The sequence below is a fragment of the Chrysoperla carnea genome, chromosome 3 (assembly GCF_905475395.1).
Source record: "Chrysoperla carnea chromosome 3, inChrCarn1.1, whole genome shotgun sequence".
NCBI lineage: Eukaryota > Metazoa > Arthropoda > Insecta > Neuroptera > Chrysopidae > Chrysoperla > Chrysoperla carnea.
Genome location: NC_058339.1, coordinates 57,159,862 through 57,181,204, shown reverse-complemented (window position 1 = coordinate 57,181,204; position 21,343 = coordinate 57,159,862). Strand labels below are relative to the sequence as shown.

The following is a 21,343-nucleotide window of genomic DNA, read 5'->3' as shown; positions in this document are numbered from 1 at the left end:
ACTACAAGAAATGTCTATCGCATCAATGTGGCCAAAAAAATCAAATTTTGTTGACAAATGTTATTATATGTCAGATTGTTAAATATGGTGGGAGCGCAAATAAATGCAATAAATTATAGATACGTTTAATTTTCAAAAAATAAAAACCTCAAAATAATTTGTAAGAAGTCGGTATATTTATAAAAGACATTTTTGGTGTATTTATCGAATTTTTTCAAACTAATAAATTATTTACACTATTTATACCAAGGTATAAAACAGTGTAAATAATTTATACCTTAAACACAATTTATATATAAGGTAATTGTATTTATTTTTTATAAACTTATTGTTATCAACACAAGAAGTAGGCATACACACTCATAATTCGCCATAATATAATGACATAGTTTCTTATTTTTCCGGTAATGAGGCCGCAGGCACACCTCAAATTATAAAATTTAATATTTGTTTTATTAAACAGGATGATTTTTTCTGCAGGTTTCCAGTCTTATATTTCGAAAACGGAATGGAAAATCATAAAACGTAAAAACACGAATTGGCTCATTTTTAAAGGGTAGAAAATTAAGGGCAGTATTTGAGTTTTTTATGGGCACGTCTTCATGGTAAAACAAGGGTAATCTTTGTTTTTTAAAATTGAACTACATATTTTTTGTAATCGATTCTCGATCGTTACCGGAAAAAAAACTTTTTTTGAACATTATTTCTTATGTCTCAATTTCCGGTACTCAATTTTACAGATTTTGAAGGCTAAATGCTTATTTTGAAGGCTAAATGAAGGCTAATTCCTAACGTAAAATTTTTAACCTGAAAATATCTGAAATAAGGTACCAAAAATTTTGGTCTAGTGTAAAATTTTTTTAACAAAAATTGCTTTTTCTACGTCAAAATTACTGCAATTTCATTCTCTTTTAAAAGAGCCTATACACGTTTTTCTTTTTTTAATTTTACATTTCTTTTTCAAAATATTAAAACGATCGAAAAGTTCTTAAAAATCATCCTGTATTATAATACTAAATAAGCTGATTGTATGTTTTCAAATTATATACAATTTAATATAAAGTCTACTTAATAATTGTTAAAGTTTATTAATTATCAAAGTTTGACAGTTAAATTATTTCTGTATGATATTAAATTAATATGTTTGAAAATAAAGTAAATACTTTATTGAGTTTAAACGAGCAAATATGAGATGATTGTCTTTGGGCGTAATCTATCATCAGGGATGGTCAATACTATTCAAACTTACATTTATGGCAACAGTTGTACAAAACACCACAGGCGATAACGATAAAATTTATATCGTATTTTGGTTTTAAAAATAAAAGTTAGACAATTTTAGTAAAAATACTTTAATACAATATTTTATTTTACTAAAAACTAAGTTTTTACTCTAAACCTTCTATAAATATATGGGTGGCTTTCTACAGTGATGGGAAAAAGTTCTGTAACCCTTAAATTACTTTTAAACAGTTATCGTCACGAATATGATGAGGATGACTATTCATTAAGATGAATATAGACGTCAAGATGACTATAATATAAATCGTTTAACGGCAATACGCGCGGGAGGTTTTAAATGAAAAGGGAAGGGGAAGTTGAGAGATAGCTCATCAAAGCGTTTTTCAAGACGAACACAACAAATTTTGAAGTTTGCTACTACTTTTTTCGCAAACTTATGATCATTTAAAAGTAGGCGGCTTTGATAGTTTGATATTATAGAAAACTTTGACATTTATAGTCATTAAATACCATAGGAAAGAACAGCCATGGAATCCTTGCCTCGACTTTAACATAAAAAAATACGTATACATAAGCGTCTTTTTTCGAATCTTATCATTTTCACGCTAGAATAAGTTTAAAGTCTTTAAATACCGTCAAAATGACGACTTTAAATACCTTGTCTCTGCTATAACACAAACAAATACCTACACAAACACAAACGCGAGCGCTTTTTTCGTATACTTTATGATTGATAAAGCCCGGTGATTGAAGTCTGTTGGTTGAATGTGCGAACTCACCATCAGTTCGAACCGAAGTTAAGAGGCAAAAATCAACACCAAATCAAATATAAAAACAAGTGAAAACTAAAAATTGACTGAGTTAATTGTTGAAATACCATTTATAGATAGTGTTAATTACTCTATCAAATTACACATCTACTTGTATATGTTATACATACATAACTGATAATAATTAACTGATAATCCCATATTAATACATACTATAAAATTTGTATCTAATGTGTGCCCTAGTGAGTAAACAGTGTTGTTTACAAAAAAAAAATGTTTCAAATAAAAGTTGTTTATTCCTTGATAAGGATCATTTTTTACATTTAAACTTTTTTATATCTCTAACGGTTTACAAGATGGGTTCTACGGACCCAAGACCCAATTGACCTATGTTTTTTACGTCCTAAGTGCGCTGTAATAATTTCAGCTTGATACTTTTTTTCGTTTTTGAGTAATCTCGATGGCAGACGGACGGACGGACAACCGAAAATGGACTAGATGATTCTATAAACACCAAAATTTTTTTCGTAGCATCAATATTTGTACGCGTTACACACTGGGACTAAACTTATAATTCTATATATGTTTCATATATACATGGTATAACAATTTTAAAGTTTCAGTTCCTAAAAATATTATGTACAAGCTGACTTAAATATCTCACCCTTTCGAATGTTTCACTTCTCAAACTGATTCTAGAAAAACCAAAATGATTATGACAAAAATAGAAAAAAATCTCTATCCTTAGGTTAAATAATTCAATAGCTTAAAAAATCTTTGTAAAAACGATTCAGATCAAATGACGCTTCGGTTTTTGTTTAATTATGTTCGAAAGTTTTTATATGAAGAAATACGAATACTTACAATATAGGTATTAAATTTTTATACAACAAAAAAAGTATTTTTCTTTTTAAACAAAGCTTCTGTTAAAACTTTGTTATAAAGTTTCTTAGTTTTTTTTTTGTCTGCTTCAAGTTTCTATTGTATTATAGTAACTATAGATATGATTCTCTGAATATATATATTATTTAATAAGACAAACTTTAACAAGGATCGGTGCAACCTCAATTCATACATAACTGCAGTTTAAGTCAGATATCTTACTCTGGAATAAAGCAACAAAAATAAAGGCGACATTTGCAAAAAAACTTTGATTTTTTCCTGTAATGTGGAACGGTTTCGTAGAGAAAAAAATGTATTTTTCTAGTATGTGTAAAAGTGAGGTGAAATCTGGGATTCTTGAACAAATTAGCTCTAAATTCTGTTTCTATGGTAAACTGATTCCACTTATAAAAGTCTAAGTAATTGCACATATAGCTACTTACTGTGATTATTGAAAACTATAATAAATTTCTAGTATTCTTCATTCATTTAGGAGCCTTTGAAGCTCTTGCTGAAGAGATGTAAGATTAAATTATAAATTACAGTAAACTGTATTTTGTTCAGCTCTACTTGTGATGTAAATTTCTATATGGCTAATATAGAGTGATTCAATTGTGTTTATACATTTTTAATTTGCAATAAAACCCCAAAATTACACTTATTATACCATGTATATGTGAAATATATCAAGGTATACTAAATTTAGTCCCAAGTTTGTAACGCTTAAAAATACTGATGCTATGAACAAAATTTTGGAATGGGTGTTATAAAAAAATCACCTAATTAGTCCATTTTCGGTTACCAGTCCGCCTGTCTTTCTGTCTGTCTGTCAAAATGATAATTTAAAAACGAAAAGAGATATCAAGCTAAAATTTTTATAGCGTGTTCCGGACATAAAAAGTGAGGTGAGGCCCACGGACAGTTCAAAGGCAAACATATAGGTCAAATTATCAGTCAAAATAGAATTTTCATAAATCAATTTGCATACCTCTTTTAGATTCCGTTATTAATAATTTGGGTCGTACATTGCCTCCAGAGGTACTCGACCTATTTCAGCAGAGAATTTTTCTACCTAAACTAAATGTTAGTGTTAGGAACTAGGGATATAGATATTGAAACAGTGAATCAAGTGGTACAGATATACCGCATATTCACTAACGTTAGTGAATATAATAAATGAATACTGACTATGGATGGCCAAAAAGAAAAGAGAACGAGAAAACATTTCCACCATAGAGCAATTCCAGGCTAGGTAGCTGATCTTATTGAAGTATGAGACCAAAATTTGTACCCTAGCAGAAAAATTTTCTTACAAATACTGACCGCTCTCCGGTCCCCGTAGCTACCGCGGAGATATCATTTTCTACTCTTCGAGTAAAAACTTGGTTGTTTGTCTCAATGATACAGCAAAGATTATCATGACTAACAATCCAAAATATACACAAAGATTTGAACCTGGATTTCGATGAAAATATCAACGTTTTCGCGAAAGAGAAGCGTAAATTGGAATTTGTAATTTAAGTAAGCACCTAAATAAAATTATTTAATGTAAAATGTATACAAGCGAAGAAACTAACATTGTATAAGTTTATTAATTCACTGATTTGCCCATGTATAACAAAATATGAGAAAGGACGTTATATATTTTGTAAACATCGTGTTGAAGGAATATATTGTAGCGATTATATGCAAGTTTATATTCCTTTTTTGGCTGCCTGCGACCACATCGTTTTCTCATAATTTAAAAAAATTTGATTGATTTGACACCGTTTTGTTTTTATTCCAATTAAAAATGTTTGACTCTTATCCGATCACCTTTTACTAGCTGAAAAATAATTTCATATTTTCAAATACAAACATTCACATAGAATTAAAATATTTTCATACACATGAGAATACTATGAAAAGCAAAATCATGTCTTTTTTAGACAAATTTAAAACATGTCACATACATTATTTAAAAAAAAAACAAAAAAAAAAAAAAAACAAAACCTTTGTTTCATTTTTCTCAAAAATATATAAATCATTTAGTTATCTATTATCAAATTTTTGGACAAAAGAAATATAATGTATTTGACAAATATTCACGAACATAAACATTTATTTGATTACGTGTTTTACATTTTGAATTATATTTCATCACGTTATAACATATATATCGTCAAAATATCATCAAAACAGCTTTGTTATAACAACCATTCTATTAAAATTGTAATTTTCTATATATAACAGGGTCTGGATGGGGTTGAGTGTGCAAAATATGAGTACCGCATTTTATCAACTGATTCTTAGTAAGAAAAGCTTATAAATTAATCTTGTGAATCTTGCCAGAAACCATATTTCCCCCATTTTTTTAAATCCCCTCCCCACCAAAGAAACAGTTAAATGACATTTTTTTGAATCAAGTAAATGTTAATCTTGATTCTATGGGTTATTTAACATCAAAAAGGCTCTTTGTGATTTTTTCGTAAACTTCTTCGTTTTCAACATATTAACAGTTTAATGTTAATTTTGGAAGAACTCCAAAAAGGCCATTTTAAAAGCTTAAAAAACAGGGCATAAAATTAGATTTTTGAGTTTATCAAAATTCTAAAATAATGTTTAAACATCCTTTAATAAAAATCTGAAAACTGATACAGGTTACTTCATTCTTCATCAATTGACAAAATGCGGTACTCATATTTTGCACACTCAACTCCATTCAGCGCCTGTTCTAATAATAGGTATTGGAAAAACATTTTACCATGCGATAAATTCAAATGTATGAAATAACTTTCTAATCACAAATTGCTTGCTATCTTTTATGATGTTATCAAACCGTAGACCACTGTTGGTTTAAAAAAAAAATTATTCCTGCTTATGACTTTAATGACTTATGACTTTAAGGGTGTAATTCTTGAGTGGTAAAACACTCCTATTCTCTTAAAGCTTAAAATAGGAGATCGGACTAAATTTTTTTTATCACTTCAGGTGAAGAGTTCTAACGTGCAGAAAAGTGAAGTTTGTTTTTAAAGATCTTTATTACTATGCAAGATATGAACGTTTAAAATTCCTAATTTAACAAAAAGAACGATACCCATTAGTGACGTCATACTTGGGTATCGCCATAGAGATTACATATAAAACTTTGTTTTGCTAGAAGGAGATGAGCAACCTTTGAATGCAATCTTTGATTGCTTATAACTTCTTCGTTTTTTACTCAATTTTAATTTCACTTTCAAATTTTGTCATGATATCAAGTCTAGTTTTACATTTTTTGGATAATATGGCCATTTCGATATCAGGATTATCCTCTATTTATCAAAATCTGCTTGTGTTCTTCTTCTAACAAGAAGATAACCTCCTCTTACACAGTTATCTTTGGACCGGCACTCAAAGCTACGCGTCCGTAGTCCGCCAGTTTGACACTCCGAGCCTCGAAACTACCTACTAATTTTGATCTGTCTAGGTCAAATTGGAAGGGCTATATAAATGAAAAATCTTTAAAACTATATAATTTTGCTAGCCATATTATAATAGAGTGGCTTTGAAATTAATAAGGTATACAGTATTTTGTAGTTACTTTTTATTATTGAACTTCAAATAACATAAAAATTTAATGTAAAAAAAAAAACCCATAAAATTTACAATTTACGTAGATATTTAAAAATAAAAAAAAACATTCTATAATTTTATTTTTATTTGTTACAGCTTACAGAAAAATGCCAAAGCTGCTGCTGACGTAGAATATCCAGCATATGGGGTAACTGGTCCACACAAAGATGTCTCACCATCAGGTGATCGAAGGCTGGCTCAATCGGCTCACATGTATCACTACCAACATCAAAAACAACAAATAATTGCCATGGAAAGGTAGTTTTATTAACATAGATAATACAAATACCATGGACCCCGAAAAACGAAACACTCCCCTCCATAGCAAAATTTACGAAGCACATATTATTTTGTGGATATGATCATATAGTTAGTTGTTGATCCTCTTGACACCTACATACAGAAAAAATTTAGTTGAAAGAGATTGAAAAAGGGATCAATTTTGATTATTTCAAATAACAAATATTATCCTTTGCAAAGATTCAAATAAAATTTTAAACAAAAGTTGTTCGTATTTTATTTTTGCTACAGTCAATAATAATGAGAGAAATATTAGATTGAAAATTTTTGTGACAATTGTTAGCCAAAAATGAAGATTTCCACACTTTAAATTTGTATTGATTCTCAGTCAAAATTTATTTTATTTTTTATTTTTTGGTGGCCAATATAACCTTCTATATGAAAACGTGCTGGCTTTTTATTAAATGTAAAGATGATACCATTCAGATACTTTTAATCGATAATATTTTATGGCATTCCATTTTAACGACCACCTATGAAAATATATTCAAAAAATTTTTTATTTATTCACATATATTTCGTTTATGAAAAAATTAAAAAATGCCAGGCGGAAACTCGTTGAAAACTTTTGAATTATTTACAAAAACTAATACAATATAAACGACTTTCCTCTGTTTCTCCTTCTTTCGGTACAATACGGAAAGCAACTGTAGGAACTAATTTTCGGAACAGCTCTAAAACTTTGCATATACCTTCTTGAAGTTACATAAAATTCGACTGTATTTTTTTTATGTGTGCTACCTCATAACTTTCGACTGGGTGATCCGATTTTGATGATTCTTTATCTATTCGAAAGCTGGTGCTTCTCGTGTGGTTTCATTTTATTTTGGTCCAGCTCTGACAATAGCATCCATGAGAAAACCATAAAAGTCTTAAATTTGCATTAAGTATGCACGATAAGAGGACGAATAACTCAATATCACGCCAGCCGATTTCGATGATTCTTTTTTTTAGTAACAAATTAGTTAGTGTACTTTAGATTCACTAAAAATCACAAAATAAAAAAGAACAAAAAGAAAACCGACTTCAAAAGAAAAACTTTTCCAAAACAAAGTAATATGCACTACAAAGTAAAAAAATTACGATGATATAATGTAGTTGTAATTATTGTTATTTTTGGAGTCGGTGTCAGCCAAGGAAACAACTCTGACAGAACAGTTTGCTACATTAGCTTGACTGACACCGACTCCAAAAATAACAATAATTAAAACTACATTATATTATCGAAATTTTTTTACTTTTTAGTGCATATTACTTTGTTTTGAAAAAGTTTTTCTTTTGAAGTCGGTTTTCTTTTTGTTAAAATTTTTTTAATTTTGTTTTTTTTAGTGAATCTAAAGTACACTAACTAATTTGTCACTAAAAAAAAGAATCATCGAAATCGGCTGGCGTGATATTGAGTTATTCGTCCTCTTATCGTGCATACTTACTTAATGCAAATTTAAGAATTTTATGGTTTTCTCATGGATGTCATTGTCAGAACTGGATCAAAATAAAATGAAACCACACGAGAAGCACCAGCTTTCGAATAGATAAAGCATCATCAAAATCGGTTCACCCAGTCGAAAGTTCTGAAGTAACAAACATAAAAAAAATACAGTCGAATTGATAACCTCCTCCTTTGTCAAACTGTGGCTCAAGTCGATGGTTTTGTTCGACTCGCCGTGGTAAAAATACACGAAGTTCATCTCTAATTAAATATGAGGGATGTTGCATTAACTATTTCCATTAATAAGAGATATTTCTATTAATTTTAGGTATTTTTGCTCAGAATACACTGAATATTCATCGACATTATGTGTATGATAATTTATATAAATATAGCACGTAGGCCATATAAATAACGCATTATGACTGACAATATACTTTCAACTATTTTATTATTAAATATATTCTAATGTCTTTTCATATAATAATAATACCTATATTAAAATACTGCCATGTAAAAAGAATAAAGAAAATGAGCGAAATATTTGAAATACTTGAAATAACTGAGTATACCGTAGTATTGGTATATTCAATGTACGAAACGCATCAATAATATATAATTAAAACTATACGCCTATGAAAAATATTTCTATTCCTACATAGACATCATTCAATAGAAAAATTTAAAAAAATTAAACCGAAGCAAAATACAAAATTAGACCTGGGCGATTCGTTTGTGGCATCGTAGCTCTTAAACCAGTGATCGAGAGTGTTTTTAGCTATGCTTCAAGAAAATTTGATCAACTGTTTGAAGTTCATCACTTTTTTCTTATTTGTTATACGAAAATGGAACCTTAAACTCGAACTTGATACATAGCTGAAAACAGTCTCGGTCAAATTACCTTTTAAATAAATAAACAAGTAAAATTTACAAAATTTAAACACCCGACAAATTTTTTGGGGTACGGAACCCGAAACTTGAACTTGAAACATATATAAGAACACTCTCCATTAAATTACCTTTTCCCTTAAAGCATTTTGAAGAACGGCACCAATTTTTTTGTTTTTTCGGGTACGGGTCCCTAAACTAGCACTTGAAACATATATAAGAGCACTCTTCATTAAAATAGTTTTCGAAATCGCACACTTCTTTGCTTCACAGTAGCAAGTTAGCTATGTAGCAAAAGTAGCAAACTACTGAATTCGTGATTTTGGGGACCTTGTGCAAAAGTCCTACTGTTGGGAGTTCTAGGTCTCGCGCTGACTATCGATAATAGACCATGAGGACTTAATGAAAGCTCGATAATTCTTTTATGTGCCTTTTAGAAGAATAATAAATATAAGGTAGATAATAATGAAAATTGAGGCTCTAATCTTGACCGGAGTGTGACGTTATTGGAAATCGAGTTATTCGATTTTCTTGATTTTATAAAAATTTTTTTTTTTTTTTTGTATAATTATCCAAATAAGAGGAAGTTTGAAAGTATTCGGCAATTACGGATTAAGTTTTAAATAATTGGCAAAAAAGAAATTATTATTTTTTAAACCACAAATCTCTATTAAAAAGAAGTAAATATCTGGCCTTACCAAAATTTATTTAACCTTTTTTTTTCATTTTAGAGCGGCAAATGAAAGGCATGGGTCAATGTCTGAAGCAGATACTGATGAGGAAAATGAAGAAGGTGATTATACGGTTTATGAATGTCCCGGATTGGCACCAGTAAGTTTCATTGCAATAAACTGATTTTCAAACCTTGTAATAGATCATATAATAGATTTTATAATTATTTTCAGACGGGTGAAATGGAAGTAAAAAACCCATTATTCCAAGATGATCCAACGCCAGCGACAGGACCAGCAAATGAAAAGTCTCCAGCACCAATGGGTGGTACACCAGATTTGAAATAACTATTTTAAATAAAACAATCATTTAAATAAAAAAAAATATTTCCTCCTGGCACAATATTGAGGATAAAAAATATTTAAATATGTGATAATGTTCAAAAGAAAGGACCAAATGTCGATGATGAAAATTAATATTTTTTTATAAAGAAATTAAAATTTTACTTTAGCGCGAAAGTATGATGGGAGATTTTGAAACAAGCGTGTGAAATTTTATGAGTGTGGATTTTCTCAAAAATCTTTAATTTTAATTATATTAATTCTTTAATGCTCAATTATATTACTTACTCAAATTAAAACGTCCTAAATGCAATTCTCATTTTAATTTGAACGTTTAAATATCTTGAAATTTAGACGTCACATATGTTTTTCTTATTTTTATTCCCACAAATTTTATAATAGTGTTATCAACATTCGTTTTGAAGTTAAAGCAAAACCCAAATTTTTTTTCTAGCAATTACCAAGAGTTTATATAAATCATTAGACTCACGACGACATCAAATAACAAATACGTCAAATTAGGGATTTGGAGATTATAATGATAGGTATAAAAAAAGTTATTGATAGTCCATCCATTTTCTTACTTTGCCTTTTAACCTAGCAGCGGTCAGTAAACAACTAATTGCTGAGCAGTATATGGACCAAAAAAAACTATACAAAAAATTTGGGATTGCCATACTAAATAAATATAAATATTTCAATTTGCACATATTCAAGTGTGGTTAAAAAGGTGGCCAAAAAATAAAAATTTGCTTAAAAATATCCAATTGGAAGGTGTGATTACCTACTTCACATAACTATGTTTAAAACAATATTCTTCTGGTAAATTTTACACCACATTTCCTTTTCAATATATTTAAACGTTTAATTTAAAATGGTAACGCCATTCAACTATGTAAATTGATACGATATATGGACCTTTCCCATGGACACTGACACATATTAATGTTTAAACAAAATTATGAATCAAAAATAACATGTTTTCCAATGACTGTAAAGTTAAATCTTAATTTATCTAACCTTATGTAATGTCCATATCAAGTTTGTATCATTTTTGATATTACCTTCGAAAAATAATTCATAATACGAATGGCTTAATAGTTTTTCAAAAATTATTAATCTTTGTAGTTGAAAAAAAAAAGTCAATTTACATTCAGCTTTAAATTAAATTAAAATTTATAATATAATGTTAATTTGGGTCGCACTTACCTCTAAAATTTATGCTCATACCTGATTATATTAAATACATTTTTAATATATTTTTCAAACTACTTACCTAATCAAATGTAAAAATAAATTTAAAAAGTCTCTTATAATTTAAAAAGATAAACTCTTTTTATATTTCTGTTAGGTTTTTACTTTCAATAGGACCTTAGAAAATTTATAATTGATTATTCAAGAAATTGGCTATTTATTTGTACTATGTTTAAAATATTTTACATTTTTATTATCATATAATAATCGTCTGATGAAAATTTCACTACAAGAAAATGAGTTAAAATTATTGAATTATTTGTACTTTTCTTGGCTTGAGAATCTGAAGACCAACTAATATTTTCATTGGTTGATATTATAATAACTACCGATTAACTTAACTCTTAAATAAGACAGCTTAGACTACTGTGCAGTCATTACTAAAACAAATTTTTTGTCATAGTTTTATTAAAGTTTATTTAGATTGCATAATGGGAGAAATACAGTTTCCTTATATTTACAATTCTTTTTGGTCATTGTTCGAGATAATGTGCCATTGTAATAAAAAACAAATTTAATTGTATTTGCAATTTTTTTTATTTAAAAATACAAAATTCAATCATAAACATGAGCTTTAAAATGTATCAAACCTGGTACCAACTTGAAACTTGATTACAATTAGCATATTTAGTTTCTGTCAGATGCTTCCTGTTGGCATCAACGATCCTTACCGAATACTCACGATATCATAACGAATTGTTTATTTAAATTTTTTTTATTATTTTAAAATTTATTCGAATTGATATGGTGAGAATGCTCGGCAAACATCTGGTAGAAGTCGAATCCGCTATATACCATACATAAACCTAATTTATTAAAAAGAGGTATGTGCTCTTCCTTTTATATTTGATAAAATATATTGTTTATAGATTATAAATTCTATAAAATATATGTTAACATTTTTATCAATTTTAATCAAACCAGTATGAAAAAAACTACCAATGTAAAACACGAAAAAATTCTTAAATATATAAATATATACAAAAGAAAGAAATGTAGAACATTTATTATATTTTGTGGTTATCTATAAAAGAGAAAAATAATAATATATTTAATTAAATATTTAATATAATTAAATATTTAAAACATGCAAACAAAAATTTAGAAAAATGTGAATATTATTAATAATATTAATGTTATCGTTTTAATTAAGTTAAACGATTATAATCTTTATTCTTTACAATTATAATATTAAACTGATTTCTAGCCAAAAAAGAAAATGTTTCAATCAATACTTCATTGCTTACTATTTGAGGGGCTCCGAAAAGAGAAAGGCATGGTAAATATCGAAGATATCATATACATGGTGTCCTAAAAGTATGAAAACTCCTGGACATCTCGCAGAAAAATATGAAAGCTAAAGTCAAGGTCATTCCAAGTTCAAAGACATTAGATCTGTACAGGCCCTGTATAACAGAGATCTGTCTATTCCTTTTGTGAATCGAACTTCGTGTGCTGTTAGGTACTTATCATACAAAACAAACAGAGATCGCTTATATACAAAAAAAAAATCACTGATTTTGGAGATATGGATTATTGCTGCTTGTGCGGAGCCCTTTATATTTTTAATTCCAGCATACTTAGCCCATTCGTATGCCAAAGCAATGAAATTTACATCTGTTAAACAAAATTCTGATTGGATAATCCCGTATATCCCTTATACGATTCTTATTTAAATCAAATTGAAATCGCGATGGCAAGTTGGCGAAAGAACTTACTGTTGGCTTTAGTGTGCTTTGGTGATTGTGTTTGTTGAATGGCAGGAATAAAATTGACACCAAGTAGAAGGGAAAGTCAGATACCTTATTTACCTTTTGTTAAATTACTCTGCAATTAATAATTATTCGTTTTGGTTCAAAGTCACAAAACATTAAATATTGTGGAAAAAACGTTATCCCACTTCTAACATAGTTGCTCAAATTTTTTTTAAGTTATGTTATTCTGTTTCTGTTATTTGTAATCTCTAAGAACCTCGACTTAAGCCTTTCTCTGTCCGTGATCGCCCATTGATTGAAAGTTTTGATACGGGGAGCGTAAAGTAATGCTTCACCCCAAAAGATTTCAGAATATCTTAGAATAGACTCACCATCTGAAAGACGAAATGTACCGACAGGCAATGAAGATTTTTTTAATTGTCCAGAAACTTCTTAAATTTGCGAAAGCGGCCGAAAAAATAAGAAACAAACTTAAAAGGGAATTTTCAAACAATAAAATTTAGTCATTTAGATAGAATAATCTGGAAAGTTATGAAACTTACTTGTGGAATCCCAAGGCTTACGGCTAGTATATCTATGTTTACAATTGTAAAGATAATAAATAATATTGGTGCACATTCACTTTCAATTAAAAAGTATTATAATAAATAATTAAAATAATAAAAAATAATTTTATTATTAGTGTATGACTACAAGTTTATTATTTGATCTCAAAATTTGAAGTCATACACTAATAATAAAATTATTTTTTTATTATTTTAATTATTTATTATAATATAGTATGTACTACCAAAAACCTAATATAAATTCAATTAATAAAAAGTATTACTGTGTATAAATAAGTATTTGTATTTATATGAAAATTACCTCGATGTGATGCTTCGCCCAAATCGACGTTCCTTAATCAAATTATCTACAATAAATTCAGACGTCAAAAACCTTAATGAGTAAGTGAACGAGCACCCTAATTATTTTTTTTACTTTATTCAGACAATATAGTGCTATATTTTAAAAAAATACACCTAACATAAATGATGTATATATAATATACAGGATGGCTCATAATACCGAAGTGTTTTATGATCAGGAAATTCTCTGAAAACGTATTACATCAAACCGCATATTTGCTATTGGCAGAGTACTTACTTCTTGCTCAAAAAATACTTGGGGGGTTATGATCCACTCTGTAGAATGAATAACAACCATCAAACGGGTATATAATGATTTAAAATAATGAATTCAAATGAATGAAACATGACAGGGGGGGGAGGGTAGGCAAAAATTGGACCAAGAGGGTTTTTGGCAAGATCCAGAATATTAATCTATAAGTTTTTCTAAACAAGAATCAATTGACAAAATGCGGTACTCATATTTTGCACACTCAACCCCATCCAACGCCCACACTATTCGATGTTTTACATATAGATACCTTACATAATATGCTAAAAATTCAACACCCTGGCTGGCCACACATTTGCTGTTAATTCTTCAAAGTTAACTTATTTTACACTGAACGAGATATTTTAAAAATTATTAACCGCTTGATGGCTGTCGATTCATTTCTAAAAGAAAATTATTAAGATTAAAATTTCTTATTTTATTTAAAATAATGTTTATTAATTTCAGAGCTATAAATTTTGTGTATAAAAATTAAAGAGATTTATAAATTAATTTATTATATATTTAATTGTATAAAATAAATACCTACATGTATTTATATATAGAATGGCCCGTAATTCGGGCATAACAGTATAAACAAACGTATTCGGATATAAATAATGAAATGCATAATTAAAGCACTTTAAAGAATTTTGTTCTTAGTTTTGACTGTTTAAAACACGAAATAATTATTTCGTAAGTTCCCAATTTTGACAATTTACGTCAAAATTAATCCTTTTAACTCTCCTACTTTTTTTCAATTATCTCGAAGGAATGTTTTAATAGCTGATTATCTCACGACATAAACGATTGAAAATTTTGCAACTTCGGGATCACACAGCTGAACATTATTTTGAGTCTGTGAAAAAATAGGCCAAATCTGTCGACAAGTGCTTTCATGCTGGAAATACCTTAAAAAAAACTTCGTTAATTTTATGTGATGTATTTTCGTTTCAATCGAATATTAATCGCATGCTTAGAAAAGAAAACAATTTTTTGCTAAGAATTTTTTTTCTTGATTTTACTGCATTATCCGAATACAATTATTACGGGACATATTTATATATAATGTATATTATAAATAAAGACTTGATTTTATTGTACATTTATTATGTTTCATTAAAACCTAGTACTACAATTATCTTGGGCTTTCACGTCTCACATCAAAAAAAGGTAAAATGAAGAATTTTTATGTACCTCAACCTGTCGGGCCAGTTTTTTTTAAATGTTCAGGAAGGTCCATATGTCCCCATTACAACTTTTATACTTTTTGGTACAATTTGTCAAATATTTACAGAATCCTGATGTTTTTGAACCAGTGGGGGCGAATAACCCCAGAAGAGGGGAGCACATCTTCATTCTAACTTCGGAATCGTGCTCAGTGACCCCAAAACCCCTGAGTATACTTTTTTTATCCATTTTGTTGAATATTTACAGAATATTGCAATTTTGGACAAGTGAGGTAAATTACCCCAAGAGGGGGAGATTATATCGAAATTCTGATTTGGGAATAGTGATCAAAGACGTCGAAAACCCCCGATTATACGTCTCTGGCCCATATTTTCAAGGCTTAAAAATTTTCAAAATCACCTCATAAATGGATTCTAATGATTTGCCTATTGGGCCCATAGCAAAAACCAAAACTTTCTAGCGGCAAAAACTTAGATGTAGATTCCGATATATGAACCTTCCTGATCATTTAAAAATAAAACTGCCTCGATAGGGTGAGGTTTAAAAAAAATTCTCTATAAAATGCTAAAATGACACAACTACAAGGTATAAATATTTGATGACATATAGAGTTTGATGCGTAGAATCTAATAAAAAAAAGTTTACATCTCTAACGTGAGCCTAACACTTTTTGCACTTTTCTGCCTAGAAAATATTTGATTGCAAACATCTCTAAAACTATTTGAAATAGAAAAAAAACCTTTGATACTGATTGATCGTCAAATTCTCCATTAGAAAGTATTTTATCAAAATTTTCATCTTTTAGACGGATATTTTGCTTGAGTTTTTGTATATTAAAGACTGTTATTTTAAAGTTTTTAAAAATTGTGCTATCATCGTCTACAAAAATGCTAAGATATTGAAAACGAAAAATCGCACCGGAATTAAGTATTTATCAATTTAAAAAAGAACAGGGCTTTCTTGATAATATACTAAGTCATGACTTCTTTACCCTAAAAATAAGCCCTGACAGCTCTAGATCCCAAAAGGACCAAGTATAACAAGGTGCATGTTTTTATTTTTGCTTAGTGTATAATTTTTATCGATGAAATAATTTCAAAAATAAACAATTCCATAATTACAATGTTTCAATAGAGCCAGTCTGAAGATCTTGGAACTAAAGCAGAACTAATTTCCGTATCCGCGGCTGTAGTCATGGGATCTTTTCGCCTTATGGGGGAGAGCGCAAATCAGATATTTCTTGTCATAAATTCAACAGAATTTTGGGGTCCTCGGATTTTGGCATAATCACATACTCAGTCAACAAAATTTATAGTTTTTGCTGATTCGGCAATCGGCACATCTTAAGGATGAATTATAAAATAGTTAAGATTTCTGATTCCAGTGGGCAGAGTAGCATAGCCCTTCCTTCGCCACCTATTAGCAATTTATAAAAGTAATATTCAAATAATTTTTTCTTTATTGTTTGATGTTTACTTCAAAATATTGTATGAACGCACATGTGCTTACTATTAGTTTCATAATAATTTTCTAAAGTATTAACTAAAATGGGTAAAAAGGATAAAAATAAGAAAAAAGGAAAAGGTGCAGAAAAAACTGCTACTAAAACCGAAAAGAAATTATCAGCGAAACAAAAAAAAGAATTAGCAGCCATAGGTGAGGTTAGAAAATGTTTGACAATGTATTTGATAATGGTTAATTTTACACGAAAATGCAAATAATTATAGGAAAGTATTGAAGCAATTGTTGCTCAAATTGAAAAAGAAGAAAAAGCTAGACAAAAAGTTGTAGAAACTGTTGTCTCACCACCATCAAGAAGAAGTAATTTTTCATTTGTATCTCATCCTGATAAAGATGAATTAATTTTATTTGGAGGGGAATACTTCAATGGTCAAAAGGTATGCTCGATTAAAATACATTTTAGCAATAATAAAACTGTAACTTTGTTTTAGACTTTTGTCTACAATGATTTGTTTTTCTATAACATTCCTCGTAATGAGTGGACCGTTGTGAAAGCACCCGGTGGTCCTGCACCAGTATGTGGTCATCAAATGGTTGTTACCTCAATAAATAAAGGACAGCTTTGGGTTTTTGGTGGGGAATTTACAAGTGCTACTCAGTCGCAGTTTTATCATTACCGAGACTTGTGGGTATATCATCTACACCAAAAAAAGTGGGAAAAAATAACTGCTCCTGGTGGACCCAGCGCAAGAAGTGGGCACAGAATGGTTTGCTTAAAGAAGCAAATAATTGTTTTTGGCGGTTTTCATGATAATTTGAGAGACTACAAATATTTTAATGATGTATATGCGTTTAATTTAGAAACTTACCAGTGGACTAAACTTGATATAAGTGGTATCGCACCACCGCCACGATCTGGTTGTAATATGGTACCATTACCTGATGGCAAAATTGCAATATTTGGTGGATACAGTAGAACTAAATTAAAAAAAGATGTTGATAAAGGACAAGTTCATAATGATTTCTATTTACTAACTCCAGATAGTAAGTTTAAAAATGATATTATACAAATATCATATTTCATGAATTTTTTTTATTTTAGTTTTACCAATATTTGATTTTTATAATTTTATCAGTACGCTTAGAAATTACCAAAAAATTCCAAATTTTTTTTATCTTCATTCTTTATAAGAAGTTTTGTTTATTATGAAATGTATGTAGGAATATTAAAAACTTCTTAATAATGTAAAAGGTAGCCAAAAATTTGGAATCACTATTTTTATTTTTACTACGCTTCTTTTTTATAAGTTGGCGAAATGTTACTAAGAAAGTTTACTCGAAATTAAAAATTATGACTCTATACAAAATATCAAGAAGATCCGTGTACTTTAATTATAGCATCATTTTTTATTTGAAAGCTCTTATTATAAAAAAACGTAAGAAAGAAAATAATAATAAATCAATTAACATGTACTATCCGAGAGTGTAATTTTTTTTGGACTAGTTTAGAAAATTAAAAAGAAAGTTTATTTTATCGTGTGTATAAACATTCAATAAGAATGGAATTGTCAAAGTTGGAAAGATCTTCTTGATATTTTGTATATCATAATTATTAATTTTTAGTAACCTTTTGTCAACTTATAAAAACGAAGGGTAGTTTACTCAAAAAAAAAAATAGTGATACCAAATTTTTAGCTACCCTACACATTATTTAGAAGTTTTGAATATTCCTACATACTTTTCATAATAAGCAAAACTTCTTATATAGAATTACTTTTTGTCTTAAAATGCAAAATAAGAAAATTTACAAGTATAGTTACCTCTATCAAGGGACACACTGTATATAAATTGGGTAACAAAAGAAACATAATAATCTATATCACTAACCGATAAGACGAGTAGTTCTCGATATATGTTAAAATATTCCGAAAATATGTTAAAAATATAAAATCTCAGAAAGGATTTTGGGTGAAAGTTTTTTAGATGAACCCGGTTTTTGTATTTTTTGAGTAAAAATTAGTCTACATTCCGAGTTAAATAAAAATTCTGAATAAAAACTTATTTGTGATTTTTTTTTTTCGACTTTTTTAAAGAAGTACCGATAAGAATTGATAAATAATTTTGATCTCAAAAAATACAAAAATGGGGTGCATTTAATGATTGAATGCATTGTTTCTGAGATATCGCCCATAATCCTATAGAAAAAGTTTTTATAAATATACATTGACTACTCTTGGATTCCGAGGTATAAATCTAACGGCTCTCCGCTAATACTGTTAAAATTTACCAATGAAATCAAAAATTTTGTTTTCTGTTTATAATATAAATCAATATTAAGAGTATTTAGTACTCAAAAACAATCTCATTTAACGTCAATTTTCGAGTTATCATTCGAAATTCTGAGGATAAATACAAAATCAAGTCAAACTGATTTTAATTGAAGCCCATACAAATACATGATTTTCACAATTTGGTTTTTAATTGCAGAACATGATACTACCGGAACAAAATGGAAATTTATTTCATCAAAACAAGGTGGTATCAAAATATCACCTCGGTGTAGTATGCCAATTACATGTGCACCTAATAATAAAGCCTATACTTTTGGTGGCGTTTTTGATGTGGAAGAAAATGAAGAGGATTTATCTGGAAAATTTTTCAACGATCTTCATTGTTTGGATTTAGAAAAGCTGGTTTGGAGAACGATAACTTTAAATAAAAAATCAGATAAACCAAAACGTAGACGAAAAGATAAAGGCGAAGGCGAAAATAGTGATGAAAGTGGTGATGAAGAAGATGAAATGGAAGTTGATGAAGAAACCGCTCCAAAAGAAACTACAATTGCAGATGATGGAATTTTTACCGTAAAAATAGGTCCATCTACATCTACAAACGGATCTGTATCATCAAGTGCTCCATTATCACAAGTTACTGAATTTTGGCCAAGTCCACGAATGAATTGTGGTATGGCGATAAAACGGGGCATTTTATACATTTATGGCGGTATGATTGAAGATGGCGATAAACAGTTAACGTTAAATGATTTATATTCTCTAGACTTACATAAATTAGATGAATGGAAAACTGTAATTAAAGATGATTTATCACAATTAGAGTGGTTCGATTCTGAGAGTGAAGGTGAGGACGAAAGTAGTGGAAGTGAAGATGAATCGGGAAGCGAAAACGAAGATGAATCAGATATGGAAACAGATTAATATTTTTAAGTTATTGTACTAATTTCTAGGTTTTAATAAATTTTTGTTCGGAATTCTTGTTTTATTATTGTATTTTATTATATATATATATACACTTGACTCTTTTTCGCTCTGTCAGGGTTCATTTCAGAGGTAAATAAATTGAATATCCAGTTGGTCCAATATCCTTTTAACCGGTTCGTTCAACCAATCGCCGGCTCGACAAAAAAAAAGAATGGTTGAAATTATGTACCTCTCACCTATGTAACGTGCGTTTGATAAAAAAAATATATTCACAAGAAAGCTTGTTGTTTCCTCCAATTTGATATGAAGCTGTAGGTACATAAATGAAGCTTAAAAGAATTGAAAATTTGAATGTTTTTGTATGTAAGTTTTAATTTTTCTGGCAAAAGATGGTTAATTTCTGCTTCACACATTCGAAAATGCCAAGCTAATGGAAATTTCTCGGTTTCCAAAATTCACATTAATTTGAAAAATCTTGTTTACCGTTATGTGAGATTAATCTATGAAACATAAATACTGAATTAATCTGTAACAAATAGTAGTTTGCTGTCTTAATGGATAAAGGAAAGCGGAAAAATTTGTTCATAAGCTTTGGTTTCTTGGGAGAGCATTGACGTTATATAGTGGCCATAAGGTAAAATATCTATAGCATATCATCAGGAACCTCTCCTAAGAAGCCTTAACTTATAATTAGGTGTATTTAAAATTTTCAAAATATTATTTACATAGAATGTTTTCTTTTATTGTGTTTTTGTAAGGCACATTTACTAGCAAATGTTAATGAACAATGCAAACATTTAAAAGGTCTGTCGCCAGTATGAAGTCGCATATGCTCAGTTAATCCGTGTGTTAATTGTTTCCCACAAACGGTACAAGTTTTCTTCTTTACTGTACCATTGTGTATTTTTAAATGAGCATCTAAATGTATTTGCGCCGCAAATTTTTTACTACAAACCGTACATGGGAACGGTTTAACACCAGAATGTAAATTTTTATGAATTTCATAATTTTCTTTTCTGCGAAACCCTTTTTGGCAAATATCACATTTAAATGGTAATTCACCATGAACTTTCATGTGATGATTTAAATTTCCAATTGTCTTGTATTTTTTTTGGCATTTAGAGCATGAAAATGATTTTACATCAGAATGTGATACCAAATGTATTTTATGATCGGACATTTTCGTAAAACCCATACCACAATGTTCACATGTTATTTTAAAATTTTT

General features: G+C 29.0%; 2 protein-coding genes across 2 annotated transcripts in view; both read left to right on the top strand.

Annotated features, from left to right (window-relative positions):
- Nucleotides 1-11,202, top strand: part of LOC123295770 — a 104,094-nt gene extending 92,892 nt beyond the window's left edge. Inside the window, exons 5-7 of the mRNA XM_044877218.1 lie at nucleotides 6,585-6,746; nucleotides 9,837-9,936; nucleotides 10,011-11,202. Of these exons, the coding sequence (XP_044733153.1) occupies nucleotides 6,585-6,746; nucleotides 9,837-9,936; nucleotides 10,011-10,124 (376 nt within the window). The 3' untranslated portion in view covers nucleotides 10,125-11,202. The remainder of the gene's footprint in view (nucleotides 1-6,584; nucleotides 6,747-9,836; nucleotides 9,937-10,010) is intronic.
- Nucleotides 11,203-16,887: 5,685 nt separating this feature from the next.
- LOC123295202 (kelch domain-containing protein 4) lies at nucleotides 16,888-20,155 on the top strand. Its single transcript, XM_044876452.1, has 4 exons — nucleotides 16,888-17,097; nucleotides 17,164-17,334; nucleotides 17,389-17,941; nucleotides 19,385-20,155. Exons 1-4 carry the CDS (start codon nucleotides 16,984-16,986, stop codon nucleotides 20,110-20,112), a joined length of 1,566 nt encoding a protein of 521 aa, XP_044732387.1. The 5' UTR covers nucleotides 16,888-16,983; the 3' UTR covers nucleotides 20,113-20,155.
- The last annotated feature ends 1,188 nt before the right edge of the window (nucleotides 20,156-21,343 follow it).